Consider the following 20,206-nt stretch of genomic DNA (forward strand, 5'->3'; position numbering starts at 1 on the left):
CTTGGATTTGGCACCAGGAGTTGAGGGAGTCCTTGCCAGAGATGCTCTGGAACATCTTTCTTAGTGAAAAGGAGAAGTGTTTCTAGTTGTTAAAGATCATTCTTCTGTCTACCAGATGGCAGGGCAAGGTTTATCTCTTTCCTACAAGCATTGGCTTGTCCCTTGGTTGTTCAGGTGACATCAGTTGTCTTAGCTTCCTTGTGCAGAGGAGCTTCCCAGTGGGGTTTTACTCCCACCGAATTGGGATATGTCTTTTTTTGCTGAGTAGTGTTATCTGTTACCTATGTTCTGCAACAAGTATCAGATGAAAGGATCTCTGGCAATAAGCACAAAATTCATTGCTGTTCATCACTTTTGTTAATAATTTTTTCAGTGTATGTTCTTCTGTTGAGGTTTCCTGTGCAGCCTTAGGTTTGCAAATGCCACTGGTAAGCCCAACTTGCTTTGTTTGCATACTTACTTTTGACGAAGCTCTGCAAAGATAAGTATACATGCATAAATAGCCATGTCTTTATGTCAGTAAGTGCTGTGGCATCATCAGATGCAGAAGGGTTTGAGACAGTGAAGATGCATGGTTGCAGGGCACTCAGTCTGCCACATAGTGTGGCTGAGTGTTTGTGCTCTGCATCATCTCTGTTCAGACTTTTGGCTGTATTCCCAGTATTGCTGATTCAATGTCTGCATTGATGTATTAGTTGGGCAGAGTTGGCCAATTCAGTGACTACAAGGCACTGCTTGATAACAATGCTTTGAGATAACAATACATTTCTATTAATTTATATTGTTAATAACGATACATTGAAATGGACACATCAGGCAATAAATACAGGTAAGTCCAGAACTTGTGGGCTTACAAAACAGTAAAGGGAAAAATAAATGTTTCCTAAACTCTGAGACGTTTGATTCTCCCACTGTGTGTTCACTGATGCTGCACCAAGCAGGTTGCAGACTCAGCTACAGTGTAAGCTGTCCGCAAAGTCTGCTGTACATGAGGCAGCAGGACCTGGCTGATGTCCCAGAGTTACAGTCTGCACACAAACTTCCTCCAAGGCTGCTGTTTTGGCCAAATGCTGAGAAGCTGCTTACAGGCACTGAGGAATTCTAACAGTGTGCGTGCTGTCCAGGTGATGGACACTGAATCTCTTTTTCAGTTGACCACGTGCTTCCAGAACCTGGATCAAGTTTACTGACCTCCTTTGAGAAGTGGCACGAGGCAGCTGACACCAAATCCTGTTGTGATTACTCTCTCCATGTGGACATCAGCAGCTGGTATGATGGCATTCGAGAAGAGCTGGAAATACTGGTGCAAGACAAAGGTTAGTGAGTGAAAATCAGTGGTATTTTTTTGCTTTATTGAAATATCATGTAGTATTTTAATGAATGCATTGTCTGGAACAGAGATGCACAGGTGCTGGTAATGCTGCCCAAGGTTCTGCACTTCCTTGCACTTTTGTATTCGCTTCTTGGTGTGTAAAATGGACCTAAAACTTTGTGCATTGGTGCCACTCAGCAGCAAGGCCAGTGGAGAAAGTAGGTTTACCTCAGTACACGCATGGAAAATTAAGATGTGTATGTTGTCAGATACAAATGTATTACTTTATTGTTGCTAATATACATGTGGAAATAGGCTCAGACACTGCATACTTAGGTTTTGTTTTAAGGTAAAACTCAGAGATCAGCATTTAGAGTAATCAGGCCAGCTGTCTTAGATCCTCTATTTCATGAATGGAGGGGATGAGACATTTAAAGATAGTGGTTCAGATTTGAACTAGACTTGAATCAACCCATTTAGCTGCCTTAAATTAAGCCAAGTATATAAGGCAGATATATCTGAGAAACTGTTATCACAGGCTGGATCTCATTTCTCAGCAATGGCTTAGGGTAACTGACTTGCCAAGGCTAGATTTTTTCATAGAACATGCCTATATTTTTAAAATAGGTTCATGTTATTAGAAAGAAAGTGATGCTAAAGTTAGGTACATGGAAAAAATGTCCTGATTTTCTCAAGTGCTGGGTCTCCTGTGGCTTTCCCTGGTGTTACTAGAAGACACTTTATTTCAGGACTTATTAAAAAACAGGTCACTTATATAGGGATCTATTTAAGGCACTTATAGGCTTGATTCAGATAAATTAATAGGTCTGTTATCGTGAGGTACTGTAGTTTACCCTAGCTGGACTCCAGCTACCACTCCAGAATAACACAGATAAAGTGCCTCATAACTCCTTGTTATACATGCCAGCTCAGCATGGCAATCTCATGTATGGAAGGCATCTTGCAGGCACCAGATACCTATGTGTGGACAACTGAATCTAGCCTTCAGAAAATCCTAGTTTGGATCTAGTTCCTCAAAATTTAGCCTAATGGCATGCATTTTCTTTCCAGAAAAATATTTTTTCAAGTATTTTTCACTTGATGCTTTCCTTGAAAATATATATTGATAAGTAAGATATTAATTAGGAAATACTTTCTGAAATGGTATTTAGTTGCCATGGGTAAATCAGAATGGCCCTTGTTGTTGGAAAGTCTAAGTAATATGTGTATGCAGCATCCTTTGTAAGGTGTTGTGCTAGTGATGACTTAGATTTGAAAGTTTCTCTGTATAGAGAAATGTACTGTCTAAGTAGAAAAAGAAAGCAAAATCCTATTTTTGAGTGAGCAGTTGTTCACTGAGATACTATGGTGATGCAGTCTCCTAGGGGAGTTTTCCCTGTATTGCAGCATGCTAACAGTGCACGTGCTATATAATTAGATTTCAAGCAACAAAATACTTCAATCAGCAGGATTACACATAATTTAGAGAAACTGCAGCTGGTCTGTATAATGTAGGTGATTTTTACAAGGTAATGACATCTGTCAGCACTAATGGTGACAAATCTGGGCTGTTTCCCTGTTATCAGTGTTAACATGGAGATGCTGCTGTGCATTATCTGACTCTACTGTCCTACAAGTATGCTGTGCCTCACTTCAATGGTTAAATACTGTTTTCCAGAGCTCCTGGATCACAGATAGCTCAGTACTCCCAAATTTGCCTGAGGGCTTACAGTAAAAGCCTGGTACAGACAGTTAGGTTAATAGTTTTCTTCAACTATGAAAATGTGAGTATTCAATATAAATCTGACCTGCCTTTCAGTCTTCAGAGGAAGCAGGGCTCTGTCCATTGGTTCCTGAACCAGGATGTGTGATGGGGCCTGTGATGGCCTCCTTGGTGGCAATAGCATTAGGAGGTCACCTTTGTTCTCACAGTGCTGCAGTCAGTGTGAATTACTCTCATGTGTTAGGAGGCACAAGGTACAGGCAAGTATGAAAGCACAATAGGAAATATTTCAGCATGGCAAGGGCTTTCAAATTAATGGATAATATCTACTGATAATTGGAAACATTTGAGCCAGCTGATGCAAATAAAAATGATGTCAATGGAGTGACACTGGTTTTCATCAGCTGGGAATCTGGGTTGAATTTGTTCTTGGCTGATTGTCTGGTGAATGAGTTAGCCGAGTAACAGGGCTCAGCTAATCGCATTTCAGTGCTGCACATGCCTAATACAGTCTAGGCATGAATAACGGGGATTCTCGGAGCTGCTGTTGGGATGCCTTGTCATGAGTTATAATTGAATAATTAATCAGTTTTAAATCAATACAAAGCTAATCTAAGGAGACACAGGCTTTGGAAGGGCCTGGAGATTTTGTAGAACCAAATATTGATCATAAAGACTCAGGCTTGTAGTATTTCAGCTAATTTGGGGCTGGGCTTCTCAGTATATGCAAAGGAACAACAGCCTGAAATGTGCTCACAGATGACTCACTTGTTCCTTTGTTTGTCACAGTTCAAAAAACCCTGTAGCACTGTCTGAACTTTGGAAAGGATCATGTCGAGTGCTTCTGGTGCAAGAGCAAGCAGGACATTGACAAGCATGTAGTATGTACAAATGTTAAGCAAAAAGGTCAATAGGCCATGGATCTCATCTTTTGAAAAGCCACATATTTCCAATGAGTAGATCAAGACACCAGACCAAGGCATTAGACAAAGAGTCTCATCTTGGATACTGTATATGTAAATTGGTGTAATTTTATCTTGGTATCTCATAACAGTACTGTCTTTGTAAGGCAGGATGGTTCAAACAGTCTCTCCTGTTAGCTGTAAAGGCAGCCTGTGAGATGCCCTTTCACTTCCTACCATCTGATGTGGTAGCTGAGGGCATGGATGGGCATTTAGATGGGAGAACTCCTGCACTGTGGGAACTGTCGGGAAGGGATAGGCTCAAGATCTCCCAGTGGGATCCCTGCTGGATTCCTTCTACTCTCACTGACTTCAGGGAAAACGTTGCCATGAGTGGGAGCAAAACTCAGTCATTTTACCAAGGTCAGAATAGGGTCTAAGAAGATACAAAGGCAATAAAAGAAAAAGGAAGATAATATCTATTGCTTGGTGACCCAAGTATCCCTTCCAGCCACAGTACCCAGAGAAACCTGCCTTATCCTCTGTGGGATTTTGATTAAATCTTTGGCTAGATCCCAGTGGATAAGGGAGAGCAAAATGTAACCCAGCTCTGTTCTTACAGAGAGATGAGTACAAGAGGATTCAGTCCTTTACCATCACTGAGGCTAGGTGAGCATGGGTTGAACCAGCCTTGACACGTCTCTCATTGCTTCGCGTGTGCATGGTCACCCATGCAGAAGGGTGGCTTCCGGATGCAGCTGGCATCTGAGACTCTGAGTAGGTTTGTGAAGAGAAAACAGAGCTTTCTTCCAAGGCAGGTTGGGCAGATGTGCTGGATGCTGCTGTGAACAGTCAGGCAGGAGACAGAGCTGCAGGCATGAGGCTGTAAGCATTGGCTACAAGGACGATGTAGTCAAAGATTTTAAAACAGGGACATGCTGAGTACTTTGAAACTGTGTAATGAGGGATAGACTGAGGGAATGCAGTTAGTAAAGGCCATGACTGTTTTCTGTGAACTCAAGAAATAAGAAAATAGGAAGAAAGGATGGGCATACAGGCTGACAGGGCTCCATGGTCCAGGCTGGATTTGCTTATCATGGAAGTCAGCAGTGAGCGTCCAGCTCCTGCTTGTCTTTCTTCCTGAGCTGCCTGGACTTTGCAGGAAGACATAATACTGGGGATCATTTCAAGGTTTTATCTGCATGTATCCTGGGGTATTTTAGCCTTGTAATTGTGAATAAACAAATTCTCTGTGTGCGTGTGAACAGCCATACTCTCTGCCTGAGGATGCATTTGGTCATTCTAGACTCATGGAGGAGTTTTATCTTCATCAGAGAGCCATGTTCATTTTGTATAGATGACATGAATAACATGAACAGATCTCTTTCCTCTTGCCTCAGGAAGCACAGTTTTCATGATAGCTATTTTGAAATGCAGCATACGCAGCTTAGACAGCTCAGAATTTACTTTTCTTTTAAGCTAAAATACTCTGAGATCAGTCCCTGTACCAGACTGGGGATGTTGTCAGTATACTAAAGAGTAAGGCAAATTTATAAACTGATCTGTATTCATATGTACAGAGTATATGAATAGAAGTTGTTTGGAATTTTCATTCTTAGAATAAGAAGCTGTGTAAATAATCAAATCTTTGAAATAAATAGCAAAACTTGTAGGGGTTTAAATACAGTTGGTTCTTGGCAAACAACACTCAACACTGGCATTTCTTACTGCTTTCTGTAACTCGGAGCTGTCATCTTTCATGGTGTTGTATTACTGCCAGTGTAAATCCTTCCATCTTTGGAAGGTGAAAGAAGAGGTGTGGTGAGCTGCCCCTGTAACTGGTTTCAGGCTTTGCTTCCACTCCTTCCCAGTGTCTGCCATCAGCTAAGCTGGGTGCTTTGGGCAGCAGGGTCAAGAAAAAGCAAGTCTGTATGGAAATCCAGATACACAGTTCCGACGGCTTCTCAGCACTTTGGGGAAACTTAACTAGAAGTTTATCTATTAAAAAGCGCAGTTTCAGGTCAAGCTGAAATGTTTTCCTCATTAGCTGAAGAAAGCTAAAAACAAACCCAGTGATTCACAGAACGTTATGCAAGTTTTGTTAAACTTTACAAACTTGACATGCTTGCTTTAGCCACCATTGCTTGGCTGTGATTTAGCTACAAGCAATCTCATTTGTGGTGGTGGCTGGGCTGCCCCAGGGCTGGACACAGGCAATCCAACAAATTCCCCCAGAGAAGAGGGGAGTCGCAGCCATAATGCAGCTGTGGAGCCGTGCTTTATTTCTGGCCATCACTGGTGAAAAGCCTGGTCCATACACATTCCGTGACTTATTTTGCCTGTAGTTTTTGTTCATATACAATGTGAGAACCCACTTACATGGCAACACCTTTGCATTTTGTCTTGAACAGGTGTGAACTCTTTTCAAGTCTACATGGCCTACAAAGATCTCTACCAAATGTCCGACAGCCAGGTATTGCTCTGGATGCTTTTCACTGCTGTGGTCTGTCCTCTCTGCTGTGACCTCCCAGCGCTTGAGGATTTGCTAAGGTTGAATCCCAGAGGAACGTTCCCACTGACCTGAGTGGCACTGGGGGAAATGTGCAGTGGGGGATTTCTCCCTGGAGGGTCAGTGGTGAGCAGCGGGGAACATCTTCATGTGTTCCTTCAAGTGTATGACATACACCCTCTGCACAGATTTTCTGGTGTCTCCCAACATTGCAACCGTTCAGCACTGCTCAGGATTTCACCCTCACTGTTTTTCAGTGTTACCTTTCAAGAACTTTGGCCAGAGAGAGAAGAAAAGATTAAACACTCGAGGCAGGGCCAGTTTTGAGGTTTCAAGAGTTTCTCGGTTATAGCAGTCAGCTAAATGGAGTTGCTCTTTGGGGGACATGGCCTTTTCTCATTAGGGCTGGAGATAACAATGAGCTTGTTTGTCCAGAGCTCATTACAGATTCCAGACTCTTCAGCTTTCCTATTCATAAGGATCAGGTCATTGTAAATTGACAATGACATCTGTTAGTAATAATAATGTTTGCTTGTTCAGTTGAGAAAATGTTTCTTTCTTATTCCCAGAGCTATAGCTCTCAGTCTCTTAAATAACTGTTGCTACACCTCTAATACATGTGGTTTTAATTGGAATTTTAGACGTAAGAATATATAAATATTCTCTGAGAGGCAGTGCCTGTTAAATTCAACTCCCTGCTGGAACTGTCAAGAGAAATGCATGTGTAATGTGTGGCTAGACTAATGCCTGTTACCTTGTTTAAACGCACATGTTCCAAGCTGTCTATTCAGCTAGCTATTCAGTGGTATCCGAAGTGCCTCGTGCAAAAGTAGACACTGAAGAAACCATGTCTTCAGTATTAGATCTGTGTTTGAAAACTCTGCTCCCACTTTACTGAAGCCTGATTTAAACTGGGGACCCATTAGCTGAGTACCTTTTGGAAAGGGAACTGAATGTTAGTAGATCTGTGCTCAGAAATTCTCAGTAAAAGCAATAGCATCAACTGTTTCCCTTCTGATTGGCTGGGGTTACATCTTAGAAAGCAATCATTAAAAAAAAAAAGGATGCTCTAGGGAAAAATACTGGAACGTTTAATTGCAAAATTAAAGATGCTTGTGAAAGCTTGACACTGTCTGCTCTAAGAAGATGTTGCAAAATACCTGTGCTTCAGGAAAGAGGTGTTCTAGCTGTACTAAAAATGTCTGTAGTTCATGGGAATAATTCCATTTTACATTTGCTAAAGTAATGTAAAAGAGAGCCTACTAGCTAAACTTAGGCCTGTGTTGAAGGGTGTGAAGAGGTAGCCCTGCAGTACAGGGGGCTGGGGAAGACACTGTGTCTAGGGGAGATGCAACTCTGCTTGGGATTTTCCACCCTGTGTTGGTGCAAAAGGGCAGAAGTGTGTAAGGGGATGGTGTGTAAGGGGATGGGTAAGTCAAAACCAAGCAGTGAAGCTCACTGTGTAGAAAGTGGAGAGTGGAAAAGGGAGATGATTTGATATTCACCTACATAATTACCAGCATAGAAGGTGCAAAGCTGCGGTGAGTCTGAGTGCTAAATAATGTGTTTTCCTTATTCAGCAGTGTTTCCTTCTTTGTACTACCTGCAGCTTTATGAAGCCTTTACCTTTCTAAAAAGTCTTGGGGCTGTTATCCTGGTCCATGCTGAGAATGGAGACTTGATAGCTCAGGTGAGTGAACTGTCGTATTTGCTTCACTTTGTGAGGAGATAGACACAAGAGAAGTAAAACTCTCCAGTCAGAGTATGGGTAGAAAGAAAGGAATGACCTGTTAAGAGCCTTAATTGAGCCTGGTTCCCTACGCTGCTGGTGTACAGCCTGGAATGAGAAGGATCGAGGCACTTTTGCATGCTTTGGCAGAGCATCCATGAGGTAGAGCAGTGATCCAGACAGCAGTCTGGATCTGACAAGTGAGCCAGAACAATGTAAATCCTTGCTCAGGGATTTTGGGGACAAAAAGTGTGGCTCAGAAGCTTTATGCTAATGTCTCTTGTTGCAGCTATCAGCATAAGCAGCACAGTGAGGTTAGAGGTGGTAAACCTCTCAGGTCTATTTATTTTTGAGAATATTCTTATAAATCTCTAAAGTTTGAGAATAAGAAACTACCATGATCATCTAAACATTTAAAAAATGTGTGTTATAGTGAGGATGTCTCTTAGAACCAGGAAACTGGGCTCAAATTCAGTATGTTCCATTAAAATGTCCCGGATGCCCAGTGCAGGCTTTGCAGGTCAGGTACCTCACGTAGGTACTGTCCTCACACTGGAGTGTGTCATAGCTCTGATCCGTGCTTGGGAAGAGGTGTCCCGAGGACAGCAGTCGATAGTAAAGCTCCTGCTGGTCTTTCAGAGGCCAGGATTCCCCTATAAAACAGAATGGGTGGGTTTGGGTGGGTGTGATTATGACTTTATTCATCTTTGGCAGATGAATGTTTTAAGGCTGTTGCAGAGGTGTCTCCCTCCTCTGATTCCTTGTACATACATCAAGCCCCTCTGAGGTCCCTGAGGCGCTGAGTGTTTTATCTGCTGAGCTCTTTATCTGCTGCTGATCTGCTAAGGACTTGGCTGCAGGGCTGACAGGGAAATTACAATAGCTAAAACCAAGCTGTCTTTGAAATCAGGACTTGGGAAACCACCTTATCTCATGGTTAAGGGAGAACCTCAAGTGAGTGCTTGAGTGGTTGGCAGTGTTTTAAGGGCTCTTGCCAACATTGGCTTATTTTGTTGTTTGTTCCTCTGTGGGTTTCTGTCCTTTAACTGCCTGATAAGAATTTACCCCTTTTGAGAGCCATCTTTCCCTTTTCCCTTGGAGCTTGGCCAAAATAGCCACTGGGCTCAAAAGTTGCTAGTGAGGAGTCAGCAGACATACACAATGCAGTTGTGTCCTTCCCCCACTGAAATCGGGTGAAAACCCCTCATTTGGATTCAAGAGGGGAAAAAAAGCTGATGTGCCATGAAGTTAGCATGATTTAAAACTACCAAAATACATAATTTGTAGTTTTAATGCAACATAAAATATCCAGTAGAATGAAAATGAATTCTAGGAAACATAGTAAGTCAATATTACTGTAGGAATGGCAAAATAAATCAAATGGCAACTGTGATGTTTTGATACATTCCCCACTGAAATCAAGGAGCACTCATGGAGCTGCTTTTATGATAGAAATCGGTTTAGTTACATTTTTCTTTGATCAGCTTTAACATACAACCATGGAATATGAACATAAAAGAAAAGTTATTAGGAAAGGAGGAGGTAGTAAAGAAATGTAAATTATACCGGTTATACATCAGCATATTTCTTTACCGTTGCCATGCTTCATAAAATCAGTCTTTCCTTATGCTTCTATTTAGAAGGATTGTTTGCATAGTGAAAAGAAATCTGCCTGCAGGGAGGATTTTCAGGACTATCCTGTGTGAAGATACAGATTTGATCTTATCAAGCAATATTCTAGCTTATTAGCACTATCAGATCCTCTTACAGTGAGTAATTTTATCATATGATCTGATTTTATGACTTCGGGGTGCAAATCTACCCTGCTTTGTGTAGCCATTCTTTGCCCTCTTGCAATTTTTACTTTAATATAGTTGTAACTTCATTTTTTTGTTTTATTTTAATGATCTGAAGAGTTTAATTGTCACTGTTCAGAGCTGTTGCAGTAATGATTTAGAACAGCTATTTTTAAGAATACCTGTGAGACATTGCATTTTTCTAACCAAAATATTCTTAATTACGCAGTCAGATTAATACTTTCCTATTAATACCTCTTCAGCCTTGATTGATTGCAACCAAGGCAAAAGTATACGTGGTCAGGTTTTGCCGGAGCATGTTAATGTGTGAGCTTTTCACCCTCAGGGACTTGGGATCAACTATTTATTAGATGACACAGTAAAGTATGTTCAGTAACTTCATCCTGGTCTCTAGGGGACATTTGTCTGTATCAGAGAGTCATTACATTTGTTGAACTCGGCTCATCAGAGACCTCTTGGGTAGGGCAGGCCAGGGTCAGAGGTACATCAACAGCTCTGGTCCCACTTCTGCTCTGCAGGCAGACCTGGACCAACCTGAGATCAGAAGTGGTTGACCACCATTTTCTGCAAAAAGGGAAAATTATTCTAATACCACTGCTTGACCTTAAATTAAAACATAGCTGAGGATTTTTATCTATTTAGAAAAATAATATCTTGCTGCTGTGAAGCTGGATAGCAGAGATTTTTTCTGACAGTCCCTTATTGGTCCTGAAATGGTTTTTTTTCTGTGGCCACGATGCCCTCACAACCGGAGGGCACTGTTTTGCTTTCTTGAAAACAATTTTAGTGATTCACTTTATAGGAAAAAGGTGTTACAGAAAACTGGATGCCGAAGGCAAGACTTTATTTGACAAAGTGTCAGCAATGATGAAAGTTTAAGGAAGGTAATGGTGCTTCAGGGATTGCAGCCAGAGAAGAACTTGTGCAAATAAAGAAAGAATCACTGACTGGAAATATCCCTGATCACTGTTTAGTGTATTGATTGATTGAAGTCTGTTCCCTGGGGTGGTGTCTTGGTGTCAAGATTTTCTGGAGGGCAGAGGAGATTTCTGATGGTGCATCCCAGTGGCAGCTTGAGGCACAGATACACCCTATGACACTGCAGAGACAAACCTGCCCCTGAAATCTGTGCTGGCTGTGCAGAGCAGACACCAGGGTGTCACTAGACAAGTTTAGAGCCAGTGTTGTCAGTTCTGCTCCCCCCAGCAGCAAGATTATGCAGCTGCATTTACACAGACAAAAAAAGGGGCAGCCAGACACCGTGGCTGTTAATCGTCAGAGGATGCCTGGTGCAAGAGTCTCATTCTGGAGCAATTGTCAGCATTTATCTCTTATGTTGCAGGAACAAAAGCGTATCCTGGAGATGGGAATCACTGGACCTGAGGGACATGCCCTGAGCAGGCCTGAAGAGGTAAGAGGCTTCACTCATTTTGTCATTCGTGGAAATATTTTGTCAAGCATGTAGTATCAGAGCTTGGCTTCTGTGTGTGTAGATGATAGATGAGTGCTTGGGGGAAGGCAACAGCCTGCTTCTCCCACAGCCTCTTCCAGTATTACTCAAAGCCTTGAAAATTCCAGGTCCCCTTCGGCTTGTTTGTTTGCCCAAAATGCCCTTTCACTGTTGCAGAGAGTGCATTCCTTCAGTCCAGGAATGAGCATGTCCTTGTACCCTCAGGAGTCACAGCTCCTGCTGCCCCAAAGGGGCTTATCAGGGTAAAAAGCAGTGCAGCTTGTGGGTTAGGTGTTGGGATAACTGCATTCATTATAACGCTTTGGCTGAAAACCTACAAGGTGCAAGCGTACACCTATACCATGCATGTAAATGTACCCACATACAAATACGCTTATGCTGGCAGATATATTAGTAGTAGAAGTGCAGGATGTTGAAATGCATATATGTGAGAATGGAAAGATGCTGCGAGGCAGCTTGATTTATGCAACTCTCTTGTAATAAAACCCAGGCTCTGGCATGGATCATCTCAGGCATCTGGAAAGGGTTTCTGTAATGAGAAGGAAAAGGTGGAGCCATGTGGATGTCCCTTAATGTACACAGTTCAGACTGTTTATGGGATGGCGGAAGGCAAGTAGTGGGAAGCGACTGCTTTCCCTGGAGACTAAAGAGAAAAGGTCCTGGGGATTTGAGGCTAAACTTGAAGGAATTGTGGTGGTTTGCAGATCTTTATATAACCTCTCCCCAGGGCAAAAGGAATCAGCTTAATTGGTTGCATTCTTCTATTGAACTGTTTATGTACTTTTTCATTTTGTTGTTTAACTTCCGCTTACATTATTCTGAAAGAATGGAGTTGTTTCCTTTTAATAAGAACAAGGGACTAGGACTAAGGAAAGTCTTCATTTGCAGTTTCCAGTAAGGAATTCTGCAGCTTTCTCACCATGCATCTGACCGCCTCAGCCCCAACACTGAGGTACAGAGGTCCTGCCTCCTTCCCTGGTCTTCTGTGGGTGCAACACTGCAAATGTTGTGATAAGAGTCCTAGGAGAACCTGAAGTGACAGTGGGATTTAAGAAAAACCATGTTACAGAACTGTGAAGAATTAAGCCACTGGAAGGGCTATGTTCTCAACTTTTCTAGCACAGCACTTTAGAGAAATTACTGTACCGTGGAGTCAGTATTTTCAGTGACAGCACAGTTTTAGGTATTAAAATGCTAATACTGACAGTGCATCTGGGAAGGAGGCATAAAGCTGATGACTGGGGAAAGGAGTCTCCAGAGCTGCTGGGGAACACTGCTCCTCTGTCTAAAGATGACTGCTTTGTGTGCTTATGTCCTGGATAGCTCCTTGGGTGGAGGTTGCCTTTGTGCTTGCTGACGGAGGGGACTTACTGGGCGATGCTTCAAAGGCTTCTATGGATTATGGGCTAAATTCAGTCCATGGTGCTGAAGTTGCTGATTGAGAATACTTTACATTCACTGTCATCTTATCCTTATGTAAAGATTGCATAGGGTAAAGCTGCCAATCATTGTTTAGAGGTTGCCTCCAATCTGGGTCAGTGTTTCCTTGCTTCATTCTCCTTCCAACTGCAGGGTGGAAGTCTGAAGCAGAAAGGTGCAAGGGAGGCAAGGAGCAGCCCTGTCAGCTGCTTGGAAATGACCTTTCCTGTGGTGCAGGGAGCCAGGGAGCTGTATTTGTGCCAGGCAGCTGTACCCTATTAGTGAGTACAGCCTGGCTGTGGTTACTCCTCATGTAAAGTGTCTAAAGTTTGGATTAGCTCCCTGTGTCCCAGCACTGCATCCCTCTCTATGGAAAAAGCAGAATTCACCTCTGTAGAGTTGTTGTTAAACAGTGAGCAGTATGGCTCAGTGCTCCAGTTCATTTTTCCTTTAGTCTGCTTTTGCTGTTAACTTTTCCCTCCTTGCTTTCCTCAGCTTGAAGCAGAAGCAGTTTTCCGTGCCATCACCATTGCCAGCCGAATAAACTGCCCAGTGTACATCACCAAGGTGATGAGCAAGAGTGCAGCTGATATCATTGCACTGGCCAGAAAGAAAGGTGAGACTTCATTTTCTCGCAAAACTCATTTTTTGTGGTTGTTGAACAGAAGCTCAGTGGAAAAACCCATGCATCTTGACCCAAATCACAAGCTAGAGGGAGAGGTCACCAAAGAATGGTAACACCGTCAGAGACCTGAAATATTTACAACTGGGAAAGATGAAGAGAAATCCTTCTACATTTTGCAGTTGACAAACTCTCCCCCCAAACTGTTCCCTTGAAATTGTGTTGTAACTCTTCTTTATCCTTCTTTTCCCTTTTGTTTTTCCCTTAGACTGATGTCTCTCTGTTCATGGGAGGGAGATATTTTATTCCTAACAGGGTCTGGCACATCCTCTATGCCTTCTGGCAGTATTTCAGGGTGTTACCCTCTGAGGGGTGGCTTGGGCAGTGAACCTGCTGATAGAAATGCCTGGTACTCGCTCCTGGCCTTGCTGCTGGAGGCTGACCCCATCAGATTTGCACCAAGGATGTGCACCCCGCTAGCAAGGGGCAGGGAGGGATCCAGGTTGTAAATCGCCCAAAAGGGACTTGTGAGCCTGGAGGCAGATGCTGTGGAAGCTGCGTTTGCGAGCCAGTTCTGTTGTGCTGGTTGGTGCTAAAAAGCGTGTGAACAATATGGAAAGACCAAAGAGCAAAATATCATCTTGAAATCTGTATTCTTGGGGACTTGGAGTATGGTGCTGGGAATCACATGCTGGTATCTGCTGGTGCTGTGCCCAACCTGGAAGTAGTAAAAAGGCATCTGTATGCTGGAGCCCATCCTCCACCTAAATGCGCTCCGAATTGAAGCAACAGAGAGAACATGGCTGTGATTAAACCAGTACAAATTAAAACCAGATCTGAACTGTCTCCTTCTGGATTAGAAAGGGAGCTTTGTAAATATGCTGATCAAAAGCATGTGTAGCTCAGAGAGACTCCTGATTAATATTTTATCATACAGACAAAGCCAGGGCTGCTTAATTTTCTGGGAGCTACACTGCTTGTGTAGCAATGTTTAAATTATACATGGCTGCAGGCAGCAAGCAGTGTAATGTGGTGAAGAGAGGGTGGATTCTAATCAGTTCCTGTATATCCTTGCATTCCCCAAGGTCCCCTTGTTTTTGGAGAGCCGATCACTGCCAGCCTGGGGACAGATGGGACACATTACTGGAGCAAAAACTGGGCCAAGGCTGCAGCTTTCGTGACCTCGCCACCTCTGAGCCCTGATCCTACTACTCCAGATTACTTAAATTCACTCTTAGCATGGTAAGACCTCATTTTTTTTTCCAGGCTGATGGACAAGCAAGTGCAAAAGCCATATGGGATGAAGCATCTAGGGATCAGCTCAGTTTCCTTTAGTTGGTCTCGTACATGAAATGGCAGAGAAAGGACACAGAAAACCAGGGGTGGTTATAGCCCCATGTTTAGGGTTGTCACTAATGAGATGAAAAGAATGTGCACAGCAGAGGGAGAAGTGTCGTTCTCATATTGAAAAGGTATCAGCAATGCCTTGCCAGCAATCCAGACCATAAACACATCCCTGGAAGTATTTCCTGCCTGTAGCCAACTGTGGGTCTCCTTTAGCTTAAAAAACAGACATCTGCTTTGAAATGATATGGAAATTCACAGCTAAAGTCCCGCCAGGACAGATTACTAGTGCTGGAGTAAGGAACTAAACTTACTGTTTGAAACCTTATTTAATGCCATATGATGGCACCCATCTCCCCTTTCTAGGGTTTCTGCTACTCTGGACAGAGCAGTAGAATCTAAGTAGCCTGTTGGTCTTCAGAATACATTTCCTCCCAAGGTTAGTTTTGCACATGACTGACTGGCAGGCTGTATGGCTGGCAGTGCCAGCGTGGCTGGTAACATAAAGACCCTGCTTGGGCAGAGCTGCCCTTTAGGCAGATGGGCACATCTGTGTGATGAGAAGTTGCCATCACTCAGTGCCACTGGTGCAGTATGCATGCATCTCTCCTTGCACATGGGTGGGTCAAGAGCCACCAAACCCAGGTTTTAACTCAGCTGCCCCAGTGATCCTGCGTGGATAACACTGCTAATGAAAGCACAGCTGAGCTCCGAGTTAACATGTGATTCTGGTAAGAACATCATAGAATCACAGAATCGTTAGGGTTGGAAAGGACCTTAAGATCAATATGTAGGAATTTGTTCTGTTGTGACAGTCTGATGGGAGAAGAGATTTTCCATAATTGAACTTTCTGTTCCTTAAAATAAGGACAAGGAAGAAAAATTACTTTTCTGGTCTGATCCGTCGCTATCAGCCCTGTCAGGAGTGAAGCTCATTGTGTGAGGGTAAGGCTCTTAGCCAGCACATGTGAACGTGTATCGAAATGTTTGGCCCCGTACTCTCTCAGACTGTGTTTACTAGAGGAGAGTCCCAAAATAATAGTATGTGGGTCAAAACAGATTAGCTAAAATAGCAAGAGAATTTTTAGAACTGGAATCCAAATAATGACTTTTTTAGAATTAACATCAGAAAGACAAACTGAGGGGTCACAGAAGTTTTCATTATCCTCCAAGCATGCAAAAATGGCTTTTTTTTTCCTAGTGGCTTAAAGTCCTCGATCTTAAATGGCAGCAGCTTAGCCTGCTTTCAGTTTTAATACTTTATACAGTGAAACTAAAAAAAGAACTGTATATTTTATCAATCTGCTGCATTGTGGGGACTTTTATGCAAGGATGATGCTAAAGACAGTATTTCACTTTTATATTACACTGTTCATTAGGAGACAAGTATTTTACATTCATTAAAAGATCCTTACAACATTCTTGCTGTGCAGGTACGCAGCCTAGTGTTTGTGCTGTTTTGCACAGAAGGTGTATGATTTTTCACTGAAAAGCTGAATGTGTAAAGATTCAGCATGTCTCAAGGGGTTGGTTTGCAGAATGGATTTGCCTCATGAGATTGACGCCCTTGTTTCATCTGTGAATGTTATGGTTTAACCGCAGCTGGCAAGTAAGTGCCACTAAACTTGCTCACCCCCTACCCCCAGCCCTGGTGGGATGGGAAGAACTGGAAGAAGGTAAAACCTGTGGGTTGAGATAAGAACAATTTAGTAATTGAAATAGAGAAAAATATAATAATAATGATAACAACAATAATACTAGTAATCCTAGCAGTAATGAAAAGGGGACTAACAAAGAGAGAGGAATAAACCCCAGGAAACCCAAGGGATGCACAATACAATTACTCACCACCCGCTGACCGATACCCAGCCTGACCCGAGCAATGATGGGTGACTCCCCCCAGTTTCTATACCGGGCATGAGGTGCTGTTGTATAGAATACCCCTTTGGCTAGTTTGGGTCAGGTGTCCTGTCTCTGCTCCCTCCCAGCTTCTTGTGCCCCTCCTCACTGGCAGAGCACAAGACTGGAAGGTCTTGATCAGGGTGAATGCTGCTCAGCGACAACTAAAACATTGGTGTATTATCAGCATTGTTCTCAGACTGAAGCCAAAACACAGCACTGCACCAGCTACAGGGAGGAAAATTAACACTGTCTGAGCTGAAACAAGGACAGTGGGCCACGCACCTGCAGTACCTGTCATCTTCCATGCTGTTACTGCTGCATTATTGCCACTGTAATATGCCATCTCTTATGAACAAGAGATGTGAGATCTTGGTGCTTCATGGAAGATGTAACCTGCTATAAAAGCTTTGTTTATGGTGAAGGCTAAGATGATGGCATATTGATGTGGCATTTAAACATGCAGATCTGTCCATTGTTAATTCCCACCACTCTCTGTTTTGGAAATGTTTTCCGTGGTGATCCCTTTTTCGTTTCTCAGCTTTTTAGTTCTGATCTTATGCTCACCCCGCATTTGACGCTAGAGTATATCTAGGCAGCAGGAGTGCCCATGTGGTTAACCAGGAGGTGTTGGGCAGCTCTTCAATGACATTCTTCAGCTTCAGAAGCCTTCTATTGATTAGACTGGTGAGTGCAGTGCATGGCATTTAATGTCATTAAATGCCAGAGGAGAGGTAAAGTAGAGCTCAGAAAAAGCAACTTTGTATCTTTCAGGTGTAGGAATTAATAGTATGGTATAAGAAGTGCAACATAACTGCAGGGAAGGGATAGAGGGCCTGGCTGTGACATTCATGTTTTCATGGCTGTATTCATCCGAGCGCAGGAAACAGGGAGAGGGTAAGCCACAGAAGCTTAGCTGGCAGATGAGCAACAAGAAGGAAGAAATGGAACTGGAATCTTCTGACTTGATTGTTGTATTAGAATAAATGAATGCTTAACTGATGGGTTTGGTTTAATCCTGTGGGGTAACACCAGACAGTCATTAATAATCAGGAATCACTAAAACATAGCTGTGTTTTCACTATTGACTACATGGGTTTGGCATCTGCCAAAAACTGGATGGATGGATGTGAGCATGGTAAAGAACCAGAAAAGAGGCCAAAGGTTCTTCTCTAACTGTCAGCAATCATTAGGGCTGGCAGCCCTGAAAATTGCATTAGAATTGCTGATGTGTGACCCTTTTTTCCTCTGTACTTGGCTATGTTAGCTTGCTGGAAACTAAATGTGCAGACCAGAATCATTCAGATGCTTCAGAACTGGAACTTACATAATTAGTTAAAGAACAGGATGGCAGGCTCTTGGGCCATCACGTTCTGAATTGATAGAAGAGAAATCATAGTGTGTTTTAATGTGCTTGACTCCTGTAAGCTTGATCAAGACCTAAAAGTACCTGTTTGCTGTGGATATTGAAGAACCTATGTGCTTTTTCATCTTTCTATTTTTGCAAGGTTCTGCATGTTGGTTATTTTCTTCCCCTTTGTTGCTGGGAGCAGCTGTGATCCAGTTCTGCTCTCTGCAAAAATTTTTTCTCCAGGCTGAAAAAAAATCACTTCTTAAATAAAACCATTATTATTTGTTAGTTCTTTTTGTGTTTCACTCTATGCCTTTTTCTGTGTAAGACCTTTAAGTTAGATAAATCCAGAGTACATGTTTGACGTGCACTATGCCTTGCTTTATTTAATTGGAAGACTACCTGATAAAAAGCTTTCATGGTTCTGGTTTGGAAGGTCAGACAAGAACCGCAAGAAAAATGTATGTGCAGAGGAGAAATTCAGGGGAACAAGCTCGATCCTTATGAATTTGCCATTATTTTGTCAACATGGTTGTGAGTTAATTCATCTTAAAAGTGGCAGAGATTTCATACAAGCTTCTGATCATTTCCTTAATCCTAGATTAATCCTCTGTCCTGGTTAGTGGGCTTGTGCCTGATCTCTGTCGATAAGCAGCCTGAAACCAAAGGAGGCTGTAATCTGGGAGTTCAGGGTGCTCCTGGGGGAAAGTGGAGATGCCCAATGCCATTGTCACTATTCAGTGATCTGTAGCCAACATGTAAAGGCTGCTGACATGATTTGCAGCATATGCCTCTGGTGTGTAGGCTTGAAAAGTCCATTCACAGCTAGTCTCAGAGCAAGGTAACCTTGCTGAGGCGTGGTTTAAGCGTCTGTCTGTGTGTTACCTCCACAGTGGGGACCTGCAGGTGACGGGAAGTGGACATTGCCCATATAGCACTGCCCAGAAAGCCATTGGAAAGGACAACTTCACTATGATTCCTGAAGGGGTCAATGGAATTGAGGAGAGAATGACTGTTGTCTGGGACAAGGCTGTAGTAAGTAATTGCTTACTTTTGTGGACTAAAAAGAAAATGAGTGTTGGCTGAATAATGAAAGCCAGGAGACTCTTGGCCAGTACTTAAGTGACTTTCTAATGCATTTCTGAGAATTCCCTGAGAGAGCGCTACTACAAGGTGAATTGTTTATTTCAAAACCTCAAGTCTTTCTCTACCACAAACACTCAAGGCTGCATCTCACTTCTGACACTGCAACACCATCGTGTTTTATTAGACCTGAGGCTTCACAGACTCCACCGCTCAATTTTCTGGCTGTGTCAGAGTGGATGTTTCTCTGAGATGTTGGATCTGGAGCAGTTTAATGACTTTCAAGTGAACCCCATATAAATGTGATGAATGGAGTGTTTGAGTTCAGGAAGTGTCTCATCATTTTCGAGAAAGTACAAATGGATGGCAGCTGAGCCCGAGGCTAGGTGATAAAGTGCTTTGAAGGAGAACATTGCATGTAATTCATGCTGGCATATTATGCAGTGGGATGCTGGTATAAGTTAGCAATTTTTTGATGGTTCCATGGATCCTAACATCTAATGATGTTCTCCCTCCATTGTCTGTCTTCACATATACAGCCAGTTACACGCACTCACACATACACATGCACTTACCTTACATTGTATTGCACTCTAGCACATATTGCAAACTGGTAGTATTTACAATGCTGTCATGAGCACTTCTCCCAGACTGTGTTTAATAACCACTTTCTGCAGCTATTTAGATTCCAACCATAGAAGCAGCTTCAGATAGAGGAGCAAAGCAGGGAAGCAAGCAAAGTGCAGCCAGCTAGTGATATTTCCCCTTTGTTACTCCCACAAAGGGAAGGAGCTGCAGAGCGGGCTTCAACATGGGATTTACAGATGTAACATTCAGTCCTACACCACTAAGTAGCTTATATCTTGCTGAGCTGATGTTCTGCCAGGCAGGAAAGAAACGTTTGTTTAAGATTAAAAAGTTTGGCGCTGTTCTTCTTTATTCTTGCTTATTGCCAGGGAAGACATCCCAAAATACTCTACTGAGAAATCAAAATGCTGTTGTGTACAGCTGCTATTAAACCATCA

At 42.7% G+C, this 20,206-nt stretch overlaps 1 protein-coding gene across 2 annotated transcripts in view; it reads left to right on the forward strand.

Annotated features, from left to right (window-relative positions):
- The window catches only part of CRMP1 (collapsin response mediator protein 1), a 53,421-nt gene that overhangs the window by 23,758 nt on the left and 9,457 nt on the right, over positions 1 to 20,206 (forward strand). For both annotated transcript variants that reach the window (XM_061468932.1, XM_061468941.1), the window contains exons 4-10: positions 1,152 to 1,316; positions 6,349 to 6,410; positions 8,056 to 8,136; positions 11,335 to 11,403; positions 13,378 to 13,498; positions 14,590 to 14,746; positions 18,992 to 19,133. In XM_061468932.1, the coding sequence (XP_061324916.1) occupies positions 1,152 to 1,316; positions 6,349 to 6,410; positions 8,056 to 8,136; positions 11,335 to 11,403; positions 13,378 to 13,498; positions 14,590 to 14,746; positions 18,992 to 19,133 (797 nt within the window). The remainder of the gene's footprint in view (positions 1 to 1,151; positions 1,317 to 6,348; positions 6,411 to 8,055; positions 8,137 to 11,334; positions 11,404 to 13,377; positions 13,499 to 14,589; positions 14,747 to 18,991; positions 19,134 to 20,206) is intronic.

This window comes from Pezoporus flaviventris, unplaced genomic scaffold, assembly GCF_033815535.1.
Source record: "Pezoporus flaviventris isolate CSIRO_AGI_PZ_B2104156 unplaced genomic scaffold, CSIRO_AGI_Pfla_v1 ptg000002l, whole genome shotgun sequence".
Lineage (NCBI taxonomy): Eukaryota > Metazoa > Chordata > Aves > Psittaciformes > Psittacidae > Pezoporus > Pezoporus flaviventris.